Source organism: Lutjanus erythropterus, chromosome 1 (assembly GCF_056507025.1).
Source record: "Lutjanus erythropterus isolate fLutEry1 chromosome 1, fLutEry1.hap2, whole genome shotgun sequence".
Lineage (NCBI taxonomy): Eukaryota > Metazoa > Chordata > Actinopteri > Lutjaniformes > Lutjanidae > Lutjanus > Lutjanus erythropterus.
Window position 1 is genome coordinate 22,586,025 of NC_139317.1, and position 21,005 is coordinate 22,607,029.

General features: G+C 38.8%; 1 protein-coding gene across 1 annotated transcript in view; it reads right to left on the reverse strand.

Annotated features, from left to right (window-relative positions):
- Positions 1-21,005, reverse strand: part of galnt18b (UDP-N-acetyl-alpha-D-galactosamine:polypeptide N-acetylgalactosaminyltransferase 18b) — a 109,526-nt gene that overhangs the window by 61,329 nt on the left and 27,192 nt on the right. Inside the window, exon 2 of the mRNA XM_084717027.1 lies at positions 4,197-4,392. Within this exon, the coding sequence (XP_084573153.1) occupies positions 4,197-4,392 (196 nt within the window). The remainder of the gene's footprint in view (positions 1-4,196; positions 4,393-21,005) is intronic.

Sequence of the window (21,005 nt, forward strand, 5' to 3'; positions counted from 1 at the left end):
TGTCAAAGTGGGTGTCAGTGTTTACAACTCTGATAAGAGGATGAAGCAGAACTAAAGAAAAAATAACATTAGAGAGTGAACAGGGTGAACAGTAATCAGGTAAACTTGTGTTTCCCCCTTTTCAAGTTTGATATCATTCATTCACAGTAACGTTAAGTAGATGCTCCTCCCTCTGTCTGTCTGATGTTAGCCGTGCTGCAGTCTGTCTGTCTGTGTCCTGCTCACAGACACATCCAGGGCTGCTCTGTGACTTTGTGTCTGACAGAAGTTAGAATGAAATACAACTATTTACCAAGTTTGATGGGCACCAACATGTAGCAGCATTTCTAATTTGTAGCTCAGAAAAGGTAATCATGTTGCGTGTGAATATGTGTTCATATGCATGTGCACACTTTCCTGTAGCAGTCTCTGTGGAGACCAGTCTGTCTGTCCAGACAATATATGGACATGATGTTACTCCTCTGAGGTGACCAGGAGTGTAAAATGTATTCAGATCCTTTACTGAAGCAAAACTACTAATATCACACCATAAAAATACCTACAAGTAAAAGTCCTGCATTAACAAAACCTTACTGAAATTAAAGAATGGAAATATTCTCAGATAAATGTACTTAAAGTCAAAGTATTCAGTGTTATTACGTCTGATGCTTTTGGATTAATATTATTGCTTTAGGTTATTGCTGATGTTTAAATAAGCTCATTTTAACTACTTTATAGGCCACTGTTGCCTAGTCTAATCTACAGACACGCATCATGGTCTATAAGATCATCACATGTCTGCAGTGTCACTGTCCGGTTAGAACCATGTATCTCTAAAAAGTCAGAAAATAGCCTTTGTTCAGCTTAGTGGATTTAACAGTCCAGAATTTGCCTGTAGTGTAGAAGCATAAATTTAGATAAAAATGGAACTAAAGTATAAAATAAGTACAGTACTTGATGTAAATATATGTAGTTACAGTCCACCACTGATTACAACTCTGAATTAATGCAAGATGGAAATTAATGGACTGACATTCACTGATGATTGATTAAATATTGAATGTAAAATCAACTTACTGACTAATTACCAGGCATCAGATCCAGTGCTCAGTGTTATGGTTTAATATTTTCTAGATTTTATATATTGTAAAATTTCTTATTCATGTTAATATTCACTCATCTTAAGTTTCTACACAAAATATTCTATTCAATAAATATTATTTTTTGTACCTTATTCAGTTCTATATAGATCTACATATTCTGGCAGATGGAGCAAACTGTTTTAAAGGAGGGAGGATTGCAGTGGGAGCACTGGGGTGTCAGGTGGGACTGTGTGGCTTATGTGGCTCCCCAGTCAGGCAGGAGGGCTCTTAGCAGAATTCTGCTTAGGGCCCCATGGAGGTCAGGACTCTGCAAAATGTACTTCTCTCGAGGTTAAGGAAAACATTCATGACACACTTATAATGGTCTCATGACAGCCACTGTCAAAACCAGCCACATGACACTTAAATGCAATGTTAAAACATACAGCTGAACAGTTTCTTTAGGTTTGATAATGTGAACTTGTCATAACAAAGACATCTCAAACAGCCAACTTTGCATTATGAATTACATAACTGACTAAATTAAACTTAATGGCAACATTCATAAAGGCTCCTTCATGTTCATAACAGGGGATGGCAGATGGCAAAGTTATGACGGTGTAAAGACAGTCTTATGCACAGCCCTTCAAGTTACTAATTTTTGAAATTACGATCCAGAACATAATATTTACTGTGACAGAAATGCACACAAAAGACAATTATTCCCTTAATAACAGGATGTGGATTGGCTCCATAATAATAAAAATAATGACATGACCATTCAATTTAATGGTACACGGTGAAATGTGTTGGTATTTTGATATCTTACCAGTTTCCTGTCCTGCAAGTCAAATTTTTTTACGAATGTCATGGCATGGGCATTACTTTGTGGAAAATACATGCAAAATGTGTGTGTGATTAATGTATCCCCCCAGAACCGTTTTAGATGAGTCTACAGAGCCAATAATAGTCAGAATGGATGATCTGCAGGGACTTTTGTGATGTGCAGTGAATAAAATGCCCTGAAGATCTCTGAGCTGTGTAAACCTTCGCACCACGATGTCATCTCCTGTAACCTTGGTGATGTGAACATGGAAGAGGCGCTGAAAACTGAGTCACAGCCAACCAGCGTTAAAGACAATGATGTATTAACTTTGGAGGATCACGGTGCTATTTGTCCTGGATTTAATCAAAGTGCCCACAGCGCACAAATAACTGCACGAGGAGCTGCAAATGCATGTGTCGCTTAATTTACAGGCTGCAGATGGAAAACATGTACTTGTGCGTCCTGCCACCTTCAGATGGCCGTAGGGGTCTGTGACACATACGGGTGCAGTAAGAATCAGCCCTTAACTGAACCTACTACAAACACGAGTTTTTCTTCACCTACATAATATGATTAACTCAGCAGCAGGTAATTGTGCTGAATGCTGTGGGCAGAGGTAAATTCTTCATTGGTTTTCAATTAGAGGCACTCAGGGTTTGAGAGGGAGAAACAAAGTGGTTTTTTCATGGCGAGTGCCTCATGAGCTCTTTTGTATGTTATTGAAAAGTGAATGGTTCTTGGAGACAAAAACAAAAAAAACAAACAGCACAGAACACCAGGGTAGATAGGGTTGACCCGTATGAGAATAAATAAAGAATATTTAAAGGGTTTAATCCTGGGAAACGGGACTGCCGGGAATGCACAATGAAATAATTTCCTTATACCTGGGAAATATGACAATGGGGAAATGGGAAAAATGTTTTTTAAAACATTTGGTACATATTTACTGTCAGAGATGGCAGCATATGACACGTGTACATTAAACAGTATGGTAAAATGCATCTATCTCAGAGTAGCACTGAAAAAATAATCTCCCAAAGAAGCAATCCAAAATCTCACACCAAGCGAGTGAGAGCTTTGCTTTCTAACTTAGAGTGATCACTGATTTTATTAGAGCAGCTATATGGATGATTGCAGAATGCACAGTTCAAGCCTCCTGCTGAGGCAAGTCACACCTGCAGCCCTTGAACGCACCTGAAAGAGTATGGAATTTATCTCATCTTAATAGAATGACTTTGAAAATGTTCACATTATTTGCTTTAACAAATGTTGTTTGTTTCTACAATGAGGGTTGTGAAATATTATTCCATGAGTCTGTTCAGACAGTAACAGGTAACAGGCAAAGAACTTGGTATTTCATCCTCAAGCTGCATGTGCAATTCATATTACGTTCAGTCTAACACTGATTAACATAAATGACATTCTTTTGCCTTAACAATTAGCAAAGCTACCAAATAAATAACACTGAGGTGGTCAAGTTGAGACCATGTTTTTCATGTTTTTCCATTTAGTGTTTAGAGAAAGTTTAAAGTCAGTGGTTTGGTCTTAGGCTGGGGCTGGGCTAGGACTGCACTCGCTGCAGAAACTTAGCCTCGGGTTAATTTGCTTGATTATCATAATCATAATAATTTAATATCGCAATAAATATTGATGTCATAATATACAGACACAGTGATAAAATAATTAAGTATATTGGCCACACTGTACATCACAAATACATCCCACAACCAGTTTGTTTTGATAATGTTATATACAGTAGTGCTCCATTTGTGGCAAAAGTGTAAGTGTAAGTAAGAAAAATCAGCTTGCATATAATCATACTGGCACTTTTGTGGCATAAAATTCATTTTCAATCTGCAATTCTGATATGTTGGAAAGCATTTAAAGATATATAGATAAACACAGCGGCCCGATCTGATCTGAGATTCCTGATATTCTTATTTTTAGTACTGTGTTGCTTTGCTAGCATCTTTGAAAAATCACAAAACATCTCACTGCCAGTTGGACTAGCTGCATGTTTTAGGAAAACTCAAGATTTCTTTAGTCCATGGCCCAACAGGTAAATCAAACTAATGTTAGTGAAAGCTTTATTATTAACATGATATGAAAGAATAAAACAATAAAACACATATTAGATGAATGAAATGTACATACTATGAAATGACATCATGAAAAAAGAAAACATTCAACATGTCGCTGTCATTGAATTGTATGTATGTGAAGCAGGTGTTTTATACCCTGTAAACTAACGCTGTGATTGATTCTATAAAAATGACAGTGTTTGAGCACCATTCTACCTGCAATCTTACCCATCAGGCCTGAGGTCTGGTATTGGCCTGTCTAGAGAGAGACGATCACTGAGGTAGCCATTATATCCATAGTACTGGAACATCTTCAGTGCCACCCGCCGGTTGTCTGGGCTGAGCTCCTGACCCCAGTGAGCGAACAGCGACGAGTCAGAGAATGACGTGTCCGCCTGACTGTCCTCTCCCTTCCCCGGAGTTTCTAGGAGGCACAGGAAGACAAATAGCATGAATATTTGTCTAGGCCACAGCCTCTCAACCTACCGGTGAGGTTGTACGTAAGGTGACATTTAAGGAATGTGGATAAATGAAAGGGCTAATATAATCACTGTGATAAATGTTGTTTCCCCTCTGCTGTAATGTATGTTAGCAGGTGAAGGGTGGCTGGTTATTTACAGAGACTGATTGGCTGTCCTTCAACAGAAACACCGGGAGTTCATACGCATGGTGAGACGCCCTGGTGTCCTTGAACAAAAGATTCAATCTCAACCAGCAGCTGCTCTGTAGCTGACATTGCTCTTTGACCTATGCAGAGAGGAGAAAGTGAAACTAATTTCCCTGAAGGTATCGCTCGTAGCACACACAAGCTTTCTTTAATAATTAATCAAGTGGTAATGTGTGATCATTTTTGGAGTAAGTGAGCTTTTCATCATAAGTGTTTTACTCTAAAGTGGAGTGTAGAAGGACCCCCTTTGTATTTAAAGGGATAGTTCAGTTTATTTGATGTGGGATTGTAAGAGGTTTTATCTTGATTTTATTGTTCTTATCTCTCATTCTGTCTTTTTTGTACAATGGTTTTGTGGCTTTTTGCTTTGTGTTATAATTTTACTTCCGTTTTAGCTTCACTTGCTGGCTTCACTATTTGGCTTTCTGTTGTTTTGTTGCCTCCGGGTAATCCTGCTCTTGCTTTGTCTGTCAGAGCACTTTGGAAACTGTGTTTTTAAAACTGCTATATACATAAAGTTGAATTATTATTATTTTTTTTAAACCAATATCAGTTTAAGTGTAAGCTATATTTAGAATATTTTCACCACTTTACTTTGCCATCAGACAGCCTATTTTGACAGGAAACCACCTTTAGAAGCCAGATATCACTCTTTCCAAACAAACCAAACTCCACAGGTGAAATCAGTAATTTTACCTCACAAAACATGGGAGATTGTGGTCTACCGCTGAATCGATCCATCAGTTTGTTTGTGTTATTGTGTGTCTATGGGAGATTTCGCCTATGGAGTTTGGTTGGTTTGGAGAGAGCGATACATGCTTTATAGAACAGCCATTTCTCATCAGAAAAAGCTGCTTGATGGCAAAGCAAAGAGGTGAAAATATTCTAAATATAGCAAATTGATATAGATTCTTTGGTGGAGCATTTTTTTAAGGGAACATTATGTAACAATTGCACATCCAAAAATGACTAATGCAGTCCAAATAGCAAGCTGGACCCATAGACAGTATATTAAATAAACTGAAATCAATCTAATAGTTTGAAATCATATTTAATTTCTGATCTATGCAGGGGAGAAATTAGTTGTTTCTTCCCTTCCCTCTCCTTCCCAGACTTGATGGAGCTCAGCTGCAGGAACACTGCAGGACTGCAAGATGAGTAAAACACTGTAAATTGACAATGCTAGGATGAGTCTTCCTCTGTAAGCCCCCTCAAAACTAGGTTCATGCCGACCATCATCTACTGCAGCTAATACACTGACTATTTATAAGTACTGTATACAACCTCACATCAAATGACTATCCCTGTACAGCTCTGAAAGCTGAAGGATTCAACATGAGTGCAGTCCTGACTCATTTCATAGCTTAGCAGCACAGAGACATAACAAACAGTGATCTTAGTGTGACAACCAGTATAGTACTGCTTGTAGTCCTTGTTGATAGACTCAGTTCATGTCCAGACTCCATAAAAAACGGTGGCATCTGTTCGAAATTCTGTCCCGCTTCCAAGAGGTTTTAATGCACTTTAGAGGCAAACTTCAGAGTGTACTTAACAGTCAAGGAGCTTTACCCACAGGGTGGTTGGTTTAAATGCCAAAATACAGTATATAAATGAGATAAAAATGAAGTGATATCATCTTGAAGAATATATAAAAGTTTCCCGACTGCACTTGCATGATTACAGTCTGATGCTCTGGAATCTCAATGACTTCATCTTACGTAGATTTATTATTTTACATCATAAATAAAAACACAAGCTTTCCCAGGTTTTTCATTTTATACAGACATTTCATCAAGTCCCAGTACCTGTTGGGACTTTATGCAGGGATTCAATAATGTGCAACAGTCTGAACTGAATATTGCAGAGTTTTAGTGTCACTGAACAGCACAGTGATATTTATGATCTGTGAAAATACAGGGCTGCGGGTAAGAGATTGGTGGTGGTGACTCAGTGAAGTTGAGAAAAATCTTGAATGTCATTTAATGTGCATTGAAGTTAGTGCAAAGACTATAATATGTATGAGGAGTTGGCTCAGTATAGTACAACCAACAATAATAATGAAATAATTTATTTCTAAATAATTTATCTCACTGAAAAGGAGCAAAACTGCCACAGATAATGACTGCATGGTAATGCTCTAATCAGCAGGAAAAGAAATCTAATGGAAATTAGTGCTGGTAATTTCTGTTATAAAATAATAATTTAATTAAAGGACTAGGCATCACTCCTCTGTCACATATTGAGGCCTTACAATGATAATAAAAAGAACAATTTCATTATAAAGCTTCTGTACATCACGTTATTATTGCTGACAGACTGAGGTTATCAGGAGTAATTCACTACAAACCAGACATAATAAACAGTTTTATTTCTTTCTCAGAGTGAAACGAAGCAAGCTAGGAGAAGAGTGATAAGAAGGGTTTAATTAACATTATTTGTCATAGCAGTGTTTGCTAATGTTTTTGACCATTTAAAATGAATACACGTATCTCAAGTTTCAGAATATAATAAAGATAAAGTTTATGCTAATAAATGAAGATCCTTTTTTTCCAAAACATTTATGACATTAAATGAAATGGTGAGGAATGAACACAAGAAGCCCAAAGAGGAGAGAAAGGGCTTTGAGTCCTCAGAGCAAAATTCAAGGTTGTGTGTGTGTGTGTGTGTGTGTGTGTGTGTGTGTGTGTGTGTGTGTGTGCAAGACAAATATGTTTCAAGCAGATTGGGGAAGGTTAATATTCATGAGCAGATTGTTTTAACACACAAGTGACAAACAGTCAGAAGAAGCAAGACAACAATGTGGAAGCATGAAGGGATCACAATATGAACCAAAAAGAAAAAGAACTGCGTCTGAAAGGCTGGAGCTACAGTAAATGTCTTTGGAAGGTGAACAAAACTACTGTGCCAGACGTTACAGTGTTTGTACCCTGTGAACATGCAGTAGGACCGTAGAATTATACACATCTGGTTATTGAAAAAAATATGTTAATATGTATCTGAACACTGTGTCCCTGAACTTTGAACATGCACCGAAAGAAACTTTCAGTAGCCGTAAAACAGAACTTTCTCTCAACATTAGAGATTAGCTGATGGAGCATTTAACCACCAAGGGAAATGTGTGCCTGTTTAGTGGAGACCAAAAACAGAGCTAAAAGAGAGCGAATTTTGTAGGCCTAGTAATATTATTTGTATAATATCTGTGTAATATTTATAAAAACGAGCAGCAGTGGTGCAGTGGTTAGCACTGCCGCCTCACAGCAAGAAGGTCCTGAGTTCCAGCTGGCTGGGGCAGGACCTTTCTGTGCAGAGTTTGTATGTTCTGCGTGGGTTCTCTCCGGGTTCTCCGGCTTCCTCCCACAGTCCAAAGACATGCATGCTAGGTTAATTGGTTAATTGGTGAATTGCCCATAGGTGTTAATGTGAGTGTGAGTGGTTGTCTGTCTCTGTGTGTCAGCCCTGCGATGAACTGGCGACTTGTCCAGGGTGTACCCCGCCTCTCGATAGGCTCCAGCCCCCTGTGACCCTTCGGGAATAAGCGGTTACAGAAAATGGATGGATGGATATTTTAAAAAAAATGATGTGGCTTTACGGGTGTCACTGCTCACTGTGGGCATTTGTGACACGTCGGCTGCAGTTGATCCACGGGTTGGGCAGTCTGGATCATAAAAATTAACATTTTGATTAATAGCAGATAGGTTGTGGGTGAGAAATGGGGAACATCTCCCCAGAGAGATGCTGTGTGTACATTTATGAATGAGGCACAACAGTGCAACTTCTTTGATTATTTAATTAAGTGTCCTCTGGAGAGTGTCCTCTGTTCAGTCAAGTCACCACAGTTTTTTAGTTTTGCTGCTTAAATATCCCATGATATTTTCTGCAGCAACATTACTTCGAGCATGGATATGAACATAAGCAGCCTCTCTAATCATCAAAGAAAGAACTCAGTTGGAAAGCTTGTGCTGTCTGACATCATTAAAAAGGTAATATAATCTACAGGGACTGGTTGAAGTGCAGGTGGATGGTTTATGCGTACATGCAGATTTGGATGAACTCAGAGCCCATCCATACATCACTGGTGGGCGTCCTAGATAAGACATGAGTGTGTGTGTGGGGGTGATTAAGTATATTTTACAAAATACTGAACTATTCCTTACAACTTTCATAATGCAGTATAAAGCTATTAGGCATAGACATAGTTAGATATAGCTAGCTAATACATACATATTAGCTTTAAATCCTGCCATACAGTGTAAAATGCTACTGCTCATGTAACAATGGTTAATGTACAATACCAAGCATGAGACCAAAGCAAACAGCCTTATTTCCCACAATAACGTATGTATCTTGACTGTAATGATAGCTGTGGCTAGATAATGTGGCTGATTAAGAAATACCTGAGCAACCAAAGCCTCTTGTGTGGTGGCCAACAGTATCATATATACACACAGCCAACCATCTTCTACAATCCACAATGACATGGCTGTTTTTTAAAATAATTATGAGTGAAACATTAACAAATCAAAAAGTCAACCAACTTCCAAGTCGAGAGAACAGTGCAGAGTGAACGGTATGAGCCTGAGGCGAAATAACTTCAGCTCCTCACATTCAACACGCAGCTGTTAAAGTTTCACTCCTGTGAAGCAGAGGGAAAGTGTCTCGAGCTCTTGATAAGACAACTCTGTGATTAGACTAAGGACAGCATAAAAGTTCTGAAAGTCTTTCAATCCTGGAAAGTACGCCTGAAGGCCCATTCATCTGCTGCTTGTGGTGGTGATTAATTAAGCCTACAGAGACGGTTTCCTTAACAATGAATCCCTGAAGCAGCGGCACAGGCAGCTTGGTGCTGTTTGGACATGGTAACCTCGGCAACATGGTCTGTTTAGCATGTTGTTTCAGTGGTGCACGCATATTAGATCACTGAGAAACACACTAGCTGGAACCATAGACTGTATTTCAAAAGACTGGATCCCTGTTTGATACATGATCTATGGTTGAAGTGACTTCTTTCCTTAATCTCTAATGACATATCATAGACATTTTATGATAAATTACACTGAACACATCACACATTTCTCTTTTCATGTAATTGGTTAAAATAAATCACAATTACCCAGCATCACATGACTTGTTCTCCATCATGCTGGGTCATGTGACTTACTGTAACCTTGCTGTTTGGAGAGTGGTTTCCTCTTGAGTACGCATTCAGTCAACTAACCTTGGTGCTAACTCAAGTAAAGCACAGCCAAATACCTGAGGCAAAACACAGTGTGTATGTGTGTGCGTGTTTGAGTGTGTAGACAGGTGAAGTATTCCCTCAGCTTCCCAGCAGCACTCCAGGCGTGTGTGGAGAGCAGCACTAAGTGTGCTTCCATTGCGTGCACAGCAAGGCAACTGAGTTATAGCTGTCTGCTCCAACAGTCACAGAGGAGAGGAAAGATGTGCACATACAACATGTACACACATATACACACTCTCATTGTCATTAACATAACTGAAAAAAAAAAAAACAAAACCGCTGGAGAACAAACTCGGACACTTAACTAAGAAGTTACTGGAAGAGAACAATAAAGCCCCAGGTCCTACATGAACTTACTTTTTTTTTTAGAGGCAACAGCAGCACATGTTGAATTATTAAATCTGATCCCATAAAAGATAGTTCACAGTGATGATGAAACTGCCCCACAAAGATTTTATCAAATTATATTTATTCACCCCCTCCATGGTTGCGGAGAGGAAAATGTTTTGAATTTCAAACGTGAATCATTATCATTTTTGACACCTCAAAGATAACTCTCTTCCATGCAACGCTAAGTCGCGGTGGTACAGATGTAGACTTTTGATAAAACTGCTGTAGGCCTGATTTTTTATTTATTTATTTATTTTAACAGCTTCGCCATGCTTTAAACTCTATTGTAAGCTGGGAGAAAAGAGAGAAGCATTTGGCTGTTTTAGTGAAAATCAATAAAGGGGTAAAATCTCGGTCAACAGATCTTTACTGTAATCCAGTTGCTACAAACTGTCAAATGGACATCTAAGTCAGATCCTTGTCATTAACCCTTGAAGGCATACCTCTGATCTTCTGAGTCTTTTGAGGTTCAAGAATGTGTTTATTTATTTATTTATTTATTTATTTTACTCCATCATAAATCACAGTCTTTGCTATTTCTTAAACTTTGAACAATTCTGTGGTGACAAAATGTCATAAGTGTTGAATATATTTGTTTTGTGTTGTCTACACATTTTATAGGGTTTTTGGAGACCTCAGACGTATAAGAGTGTTGGTGTTTTGTTTGTGTTTACAAGTGTTGCTTTTTTCATGTGTAAGAGTGTTGGTGTTTTTTCACAGTATGTAAGTTGCAGGTAATAACAGGTCATGTCTAGAAAGGTAACCTAGTTTTGAAAAACTCTCACAAGACACCTTGTGCACCTTGAACAAATTAATTATGTTTTATGATGTGGCAAAAGTGTGGTTAAGATCTGGGTAGGTTTAGAAACAGAAAACTAAATTTAGTTAGTGTGAGGGAAACGTCATGGTCGGGGTTAAAATGACTACTGTAACAAAGTCTTTGGTGGCTCTTGGGTTGTTGTGTTTCTTTATGATAGCCTACAGCCACACCAACACGATGACGCAGGTATGTTGCAGAGCAGCACTTCCTTTGATATTGGAGGGTTTTGATGAAAGTACCACTGAAAATGAAGGCATGTCTGACGCAGCTGATGTTAAAGATATATTTCTTGGCAAGTAATCAGTCATGTAAGTTAAGTAACATATGCCTTCAGCAGCAGGTAAATCAATCAAAGTTTTCTACTGAGGAACATGAATTATCAAGGACAGCCAGCTGTACACTATTTACTGCATAGACCCTTTGTTAAGCCCCTCCTGCAAACAGCAACTGTCCAGTCACAGGTTAGCAACTGTAACTAAGGCACTGAAAGCCTGTCGAGTTTTGCACTTCACTGTATGTTGTAGCGGTGTGCAAGGGGCTCTAAGACAAGCGACACTCGTTTTTTCATGGGTTTGGACAGTGGTGTTGGTCTTTCAAAAATGTAAAACACAAGAGCAAATGTGTGGGGAATGGATGAAACTTCGTCTTCATATGTTCTAACGTAAACTGCGTTTGTAAGCCACACGACTAATGCTAGACTAATGCTAGGTCTTTGAGGAGGAGCATGTGGGCTGATGAAAAATCAGTGTGGACCAACAACAATGATTCTCTGGCTCGCTCTCTTAGGTCTGTGCGCTTGCGTACATGGAAAGCATATCCAGGCTGGGTTTAGCTTAGCTCTCATCTGGCTCTCTCCCTGAGGTGATCACGGTCCAGCTGGTCTGACTGGGTGATCGTTTCAAGGTCCGCTGCACTTAATCAGATCCCAGCGCTTTCTTTTTCCACACCAATGAGTGTGTTTCTGTCCTTTATCATATACATATAACAGTCACCATTATATTATGTGCAAAGCCGTTAAGTAACTTTACATATTTAATACACTTTAACAGGTTTCTCGCTTTAAAATGTCAGATGAAAGCATTAAACAGTCGACTTACATTAGCTAACTACACTTCTGTTAGCAAGAGTCATCAATTTAGCCAACAAAATCCAAGACTGACAGCTAAAAATGAGAAGCTGCTGTTTTCACTTCACTGTGGAATCAAAGACATTGTGTTTCTGACTGAGAACCCAAAGACAATGAAGCCAATGAGGAATTGGCTTTGACCTGCATTCTTTCTAATCGCCAGCAGGGGACGACTCCATTGGTTGCAAAAAGAAGTGCCATGCTATGCACCTTTATGAAGAAATCACCCCTACTTCTCAGCTGATTTATGACCTCAGTATACAGTTTCCTAATGAGTTCATGGTCTCGACCCTTTTCATTACAGCATGGTGTTCATTACTGTGCCATTTAGAGTAAAATAGACGATGAAGCAGGGTCTGCTTTAGGGTGAGGCTACTACACACACAGGACTCATGAAACTGGGATCAAACTGTCAAACTAGATATTATTGTCAACTTTGCACACACTGAGGAATTCATTGCTTCAGTTGTCTACATTTACCATCAATACTGACAGGACATCCACTGAAAAAATGCAAATTTTCCATTTAAGCTTACAGGCAATATTTTATTTTGTAGCTTGCTCTGTGTTACATAACTACTGAGCCTCTTAAGACCAGAGATATGAAGGAATGTTTGACAAAACCCCCCATGAATTGAAGGTTAGCTAAGGTCAATGTAAACAGTCACACGGTGGCTGAACAGCCTTTTTGGGCTTGCATATTGCCAACTCACGAATGAGGCAAACTCAGTTCACTTCTGTGTTTTGCCTCAATAATTTAGAGACTGCTTGCATCGTGACTGAACTCTCATAGAAATACAGAGCTACAAAACTGCCACTATAACATGGAGAGAGTTACTTTAGACAGCTACTAAAGTAATCACAGGTATTTAACTACAAACTAAAACTGACAAGTGAATATTGTTTTAATCAGATAAAGATCCCTTTGTGACCTTGACACTAGGCATTTAAAAAGTGCGTGTGTAGTTCTTTGTCTGTAAATGCCCTTCAATTACAGCAGACAGCAATTTATCCTCAGCCATTGTGTCATTTTACATCCAAAATAATGAGCACAGAGCATGAAGCCACAACATCAAATGCTGTGGTGCAGTCAAAATATTCATTGTATATTCATTCTGACACCGACTGAGAGGGAGGAGAAGACCTTCACATAGACAAAAAAAAAAGGAAAAAAAAAGAAAAACAGGTCTCATCATACACATGAAAATTTCAGGACACATCTGTGTTTCTACAACTTGATATCAAAGGAGCTGTCAGCTAAAGGAGATGAAGTGTTTTAAAAACTTTTCACGTTCAAGGCAGTTTTGACAATAGCACAGAAAATCCCCTGCATGCTGCCACAGTCACTTTTACCAGTTTTCCAAATGCATTTCTTGCAGAGCGGCTCAAGACTACACATCCTAACAACAGGCTGTTACAACAGCTGGTGATCTTTAAGCTTTTTTTCCCCCCCATCTTCTCATTTTAGGGAACTTCATATTCAATGACACATCTGATTTAAGTAATACTGTATTACAATGTTCATAAACATTAAAAGTGTTACAACGCAATTAAATCCTCATGATGCAGACAAAGGAGATGATATAAACATATCACATGAGCATTTTACAAAATCCTGACGTTCAAATGATTCTGACCCATTTCAATTATAAAATAACAAAAAGAATAATTGAAGTTCTTGTTTTACACATGTGAAGACCTTTGTGAGATGCAGTAGCCTCTGTGACATTTCATTCAACATCAACTGCATGAGTATTGATTAACCTGAAAATACTCTTTTTAATATTGTGATATTGATTTCAACCATATCACACAGTTCTAACCACTTTGACTGACACATCTCCACGACTGAGTCGGTACACAGTTCATGGCTTAGCACTGGGCAGGTAAACCCCAGACATGACTTCTTCTTCAATCACTTAGGTTCTGACGCTCTGCAGCAGATATTACATGTGTTTTTCACTAAGGTTCTGTCATCTGTGCAATATTCAGTCAGTATGTTGTTCCCCTTGGTCACATAATTTAGATATAGTGTTCACAAATAACATGTACTGCAGAAGTGTCGAACTAAACAACACCTCAAATGTTATTGTAATCATAAATGTGCAAGTTAAAGTGGTTTATTTGATTTTCTAAACTCTTAGTTCACTGAAAAATAAATGACACAATAAGTCTGCAAATATTAACAATCCGCTCCACTCAAAAATGTGTTTTCCTTTTGTCGATGTCCATTAAAATGTCTGATCTTGACTATATTGTCTACCTCAGGAAGCTAGATTTTGCTTGGACCAAACTGGAAAGCCAATCACTGTCTAATATGCAAATGAAGGCAAAGAAACCTGAAACCTCCAGTGCAGACTTGTCAGCATAACAAGCGAGAGTTAGCATTAGCTGTGTCAGCTGTGCCAGATTAACCATTAGAGTGACAGGGCAATAGCCCAGGGGACCAGAACGTCTAAAGAGCCCCAAGTAAAATATTTGCCTAGATCTTGTTTTACGTTAACTTGTCTGTGTGGTGCTGTGTGTTGTAACCTGCTCACACAGTGAGACTAAGAGCTGACGGACCATCCCCTCATTGGTCAGTCCATCTGAGGCAAAATCTTTTCATTGGAGCTTCATTTAATCCATATTAACGGTTCAGCATCACGGACGTTTAAATTTAACAATCATAGCATGAAATACAGTTTTACTGCTGCTGTTACTTTTGAAAGTAATACACATGTGCGCTGTGTTTCAGTCTGCAGCACTCTGTGTGGCACTGGTACTGGGATTTCCACAATGCTTGTTGTTTATTAACAAGAGCTACACATCAACCTTGTCAAGTCCATTTGTACGGCTACTACCTTACCAGACATGAGGCCACACATAACCTAAATGTTGGATGTGAGTTGAGAAGAGAAGTAAACAGGACTTCAGCAACGGGCATCTGTCCATAGCAAGACCACCACCTAATTCAAGAAAAACATGGAGCTGTCTGATGATGATGCTTTTCTTGTATCTAGGCAACACAGTCTGAGGTAAAGGTACATTAACTATAATTCGTAAAAATATCTCTATAGAAAGATGCTGATTCCTCATCTGAATCTGGGTCTGACTGAGACTAAAATGTTTGACTGACTCTCTCTGATGCAACCCATCTTGATGCACATTGATCTTTCACTGTTCAGCCTGGCACAAGCAGCGGTGGTGAGTGAGGTGCAAGGTCAGATACATAATTTCTCAGCAGAGTAGATATGCTCCCACCCCCCCGATCAGGTGAACTTTACAACTGTTTGGATTAAAATCTAGTCATCTGCACATAGGACATCTAGTAGCAGGATATCAAAGGCAACAGGACATGCTATTATGTTATGAAGCTGTTTCATCAGTCATTTAGCAGCATCATTGAATGGAGGAAAAACAACTTCCCTGACACACAAAGTGAAACTACTTAAAACAGGGATATCTGGCATCATAACTCACTGCAAATCACCCCACTGCACCTTAAACACCAGAGTTCTTATTCCACTAATTAAATGCCTACCCAGGGACACTGAATAGGAGTGTAAAATGCAATATTAAAAAAAGAAAAAAAAATCATTTAAAAATAATATGAATGATTTCTTACAGCTTATAAACACTGACTCATTCAGTGAACATTCAACATTTATTCTAACTAATAAATGTGAAATGGGCACCGGAATGGAAATTTCAAAGGAAAATCCAGTATTTCAACGAAATAGGATCCAGGAAAGCCAGTTTAAGTAACAGATGCATGAGTTCAGTTTATCATAACTAAAATACAACACAGTGGTCATAGTACTTATAATTGTTATGATATTAATGATTTTACAACTCTGGAGAGCAGCCACAGCACCTGATACACTACTGCACCACCTTGTTGGGAGACTTTTTAACATGAATAAGAGGGCTACGATGGAAACAGGTTCTTTAAATAAATTATACAAAAGTTATTTGTACTGAGGTATTTCCAGTTGTAGCAGCAACTCAACAGATACATGGCTCCACTTCACCCCGTTGCCTTCTCTTTAGAGTACTCAAAGAAGAGGTCATAGAAAAACACATCAATTCCCTTCCCACCGCTCTCAAATGCTCGTCGAAACCTACAGCTTGTTTTTTTTTCTCTAACTCAACATGTTAGCAGGTGAAGAGACGAGATGAGAGATGACAAAACCGCTCTCATTGGCGACATGGAGAAGGTCAGTCATGCTTTCATCTCTTTATGATTGAACTCGCTCTGTTCCTGTCTTCACCGTTTTAGCGACAGGTAGTAGAAAATATTATTACTTGTAGGCTCCTAACAGAAGCTAAATGGCACAATCATATTACTCCTGTTTTATCATCTTCGCCCTGGCTGCCTCTGAGGTTCAGAATCAATTTAAAGATTTAATTGATCACTGCATCGCCTGGTTCCAAATCATATCTCAGGTCCCGCAAGAGAATGGCTGGGAGAGTTTTAGATTTTCAGGAAACAACCTCCCAGTTAGTCCACAGTCTAGACTAGAGACTGATGGGAACTGAATCTTCAAGCTCTTTTTCATACACAGACATTTATATAACTGTTTTTTTTTTTTTATCTGTGTTTACTGCAACTATTCTTACTGCACTCTGCTGAGATGGGAAATTAAAAAACTAAATAAAATTTGTAGATAGTGTGTGAGCAAACTTGAAAGCAAATATTCCTCAAAACCAGACAAAATACGTACAAACAAAGAGAAGAGAATGAGGCAGACTACCTGTCAGTAAGTCAATCCCACAGTTATTAAATCACCACCACCGTACAGGTTTTATTGTTTACTGTATTGAATTGGCCTGCAGTTTTTGCCCTAAATGCCAGACTATGAATACAGCAGTATTCATTGCAAACAACACAATAGGTTTCATGGCAGGAATTCAAGTGTATATGGAAAAGTTTCTGTTGACTACAGAAGCAGTTGCCGTTTGAAGGATTTCTATGTTACTTAACCATCCTGAATGAAACATTAATTGACACAGGGCAGTATTTCCTAAACTTAAAGTCACAACCCAAAATGGGCTGCAGATGCAATTTTAGAATGCACATCATGTTTCCTTGATAATGAGAGGCGACACAGGATGAGAGACATAAAAAACAGCTCTCAACAATAACAACAGAAGCAAAATACAGCTGGGGTTAAGAAAGGCAACAACCACTCACTAATGGTTAAAAGGAAGAGGACCAAGAGGAAAATGACAGGATACCAACATAAACCACCACGTTCTGAAGAGAACATGATGCACACACTAAGGGAGTGTGCATTAGGATTTTAGAGTGCTCTATAATAAGAAGCTTTCACCCTCCCTCTGACAGAAATATGTATTTTCCTAGAACCTTTTGTTCTATTTGGTCTTTTTTATTTAACAGGGTTGATTTATTGTGGATACTCACAGTACACTTGACAGCAGCCCTGTCAATAATCTCAATGAACTCAACTTTTGTGTATTCTTACCTTACTTATATCTTAATTACTAATTCACATCACCATCAGTCCATCTGCGTTTGGCTCGTGGTTGTTTTCATACTGGCACCAGAGCAGCAGGACCATAATGAAGGACAGGCGTGGTGCGATGAGGGGAAGGTGCCTGACCGGCTCCGAATAAGACAATTATGAGCCGGGAGAGGGTGGTGTCTGTTTCTGTTACTTTCTATGTGCCGGAAATCTACTCCTTCGTTACCAGCAGAGCTCCAGTGATTCACCAGATACTGTGCAGCCCTTTGTCTGCATGGGCCAAACACAAAGATCAACAGATAGATCAGCCAAAGAGAAAAGATACACCAAGTCATACAGTTAGCCAACAGTTTGGCCGGGAGTCGTTGAAGGAAGTCAGGATAGTTGCTGGATTCCAAATAAAAAAATAAAAAATAAAAATAAATAAATAAAATAAAAGCATTTCAAATTTGCATGACCCTCCCCAGGACTTAAATTAAAAACAGTTTGCCCTCCATTGGACTAAAATTAAAAAAGCATGACCCTCCCCGTCCCCTGTTCCTCCAGTGGACCCCTCCCATAAATTTCAAAAGGTCCCTTACAAACAGTAACCCTTGCATTTTGGACCACAAATCAACAAACTTAACAGATCATTCAGTCCAGGCACAAGTGGAAAAGTGGGCCATTTCTGTTTTGTATAAAGCCTCGTTTTGATCTGCTCCCTTTTTCCTGCTCAAGTTACTGCATTACATTGTTAATGGAAACTCGACACTTCCTGTTTCCATTTGAAATTAAAAGCCCTCTAGCCTTTCAGTGGAAAGTGCAAGTTCACTGATGAGAAACTTAATATTACACTCAGCAAATTTGGTTACTGATGTGAATTCATGATGTATTTTTTGTAAGTTTGGGTCCTGGGGAGACACTAATTTTCTCTTTTGTTGAAAAAGCTGAAATTTTTTGGGAAGCCCTCGTGACAAGATTTGTTTAACTGCTAATCATATCACATCAACAAGCTGCAGTAATCTTAATTTTTCAGTATTATTTTTTATATTAACAGTGCCTCAAAAAAAATAAGTGTAATGTGAATGATCTTGATTAAAATAACTAAACAGCAGAGAATTATCACCTGTCTCTGTAGTTTCTTTGAGCTCTACGGAGCATTTAGTGTCATTCAGCTCATTGTCTTGGTTTTCTGGCTCACCACTACTGTTTTGTTTCACTCTCATTGCTCACATCAACGTTTTTTTTCCAGAAGCAGCGGGCAGATGTTTTCAGTTAAAACACTATCATTAACAACATCAGCTGTACACAAAGTTAGGAACTAGCTGGTGAACAGCTGAACAGCTTCTCTCAGTCATTGGTGAAGACCAAAGACGGAGCTAATACAGAGTAAATATTGGACATATTAACACACACTAAATGCTGATGTTGCTCTGTGTTTACTGTTGCTTTGTTGTTAAAATTTTTATTAAGAAGCAGCAAAATCACAAAATGTTTGTTTTCATCAGCAGTACCTTAACATGACCAGCTGAAAGTGAACATGAAACGGTTAAATAAAGAAAACATCTGAAAGTACAAACAGCGATTTACGAGAGACACTAAACTTTTAACCACAGAGATACAGTTACACAGACACTGCTCTCCTACACTGACAGGAGGTGAGCCTCAGCTTTCCAATGCGCATCAGAAAAAAGAGCAAAAAGGCAAACAGGTCTACTGGCAAGGGGTAAAGGGTCAATCTGGATCATCTCTGGGTCAGGGTCATTTTTAGTGGGTTTATCCATTAAAAAAAAAAGAAAAACCTGCACATACATATTAATTTTGGAGTAAAAACAGTATAAGACATGTCAGAATGAATGCAGATTTAATGAACTGGTGTGAGCTCGCGCAATAGCTTGTCGGCAGAGGCAAAAAAAAGGATAATAACTTATGAGTGAGCTGTTTTGTTGAAGTATGTATGAGTTCCCTATAAATTGACTCAACACTTGAAACTCTTGACATCCAAAGCCCTACAACCAACCTACCTACACACTCAAGTAAAAAAGTGTATTATGATGAACACACTTGTGTTTGCAGAACACAGCAGCTCTAACACACTGACCGTGATCAGCTGTGCATATTTATATGGCACAGTTAGTTTGTACTATGTTATTCCTGCTCTCTCAGTAGAAATCCTCTCTTTCCTGACAGTAAATACAGCTAATAACCAATTAGTCTGTTTACTTGCTCCACCATTATATAGGTGCTGTATGGACCCCTGAAACAGGCTCTGGAGGCGGGGGAAATTCTCTCATTAGGACGCATCAGTAGCTGGCACGTCACACTGACATTTCCTCTTGCAAAAGGAGAGGGGTGCGTGGCTTTGTCTTTTTCTTTGTTTATTGCCAAGAGGGGATATGCACTGGCAGAATTTAGGAGGAGGGGTCATGTTTACTTGCAGCGGTCTTTGTCATCTCTTCCCCTTTTGTTCATTTCTCCTCATTAAAGCGTTGGAATCACCCGTGCCCTTCAGAAGGGTACAAAGGCTTCCTTTGTGCTTTTTCATCCTTTTGGAGAAAGATTCTCCTCCAGAAACCCAATGTCATTAGAGCCGACAAATTCTGGGCAACTAGCTGCAATATTTTCCTTCTTTTGAACAGCGGAAGATATTATGAGACAGAGCTGACGTTATTTGATATCAAGCTTTGGACATTGACTCCTGTACCACATTTCTCATTCCCACTGTTCCTGTTGAAAAGCTGGATTTGTTATTCCATTAAATTCAGTCATCTGAGATGCCTTTTCTGTAACCCCTTATCAGATCTGACTTCCTCAGTACTGAGCCTGTGAAAAAAAAAAGCTTCTTCGCTGTATCTTTTCACTTTTTATCTTGCAAGTTTTATCGATGCCCTGCGTTTAACATCATTTGTCCTTTACGGGGGGCTGTTTTCTTTATAAACTGGAGTCTGGGGAAAAGCATTCATCAGCTTAGGATATAAATCAAAAATATTCCAGAGCATTCACCTGAGAGCAGAAAAATAAACTGATGTGGCTTCAGGCATGGAAAAATAGAGGTTGAAGAATGCCATTAATCTATCAGTGAGGACATCTATCTTTCTGAGCCAGTACCAATCATTTACTGCCAATGATGTTTTTAAGTATAACCCCTGGATTTTTTCAACCAAGACCTATTTTTCCAATAATTTCCCATCAAGCTTTGCTGCTTTTGTGGCTGAGCTTTCAGAGTGTTCAATAACACAACAGGACCATAACAGAACCACTTATTCTGGCAAGTAAAGTGAAATTAAGTAGAAATGGGATAAATTTAGCTCTGAATGTGGATAAAAAATAGAAACTGACTTGAACAATATT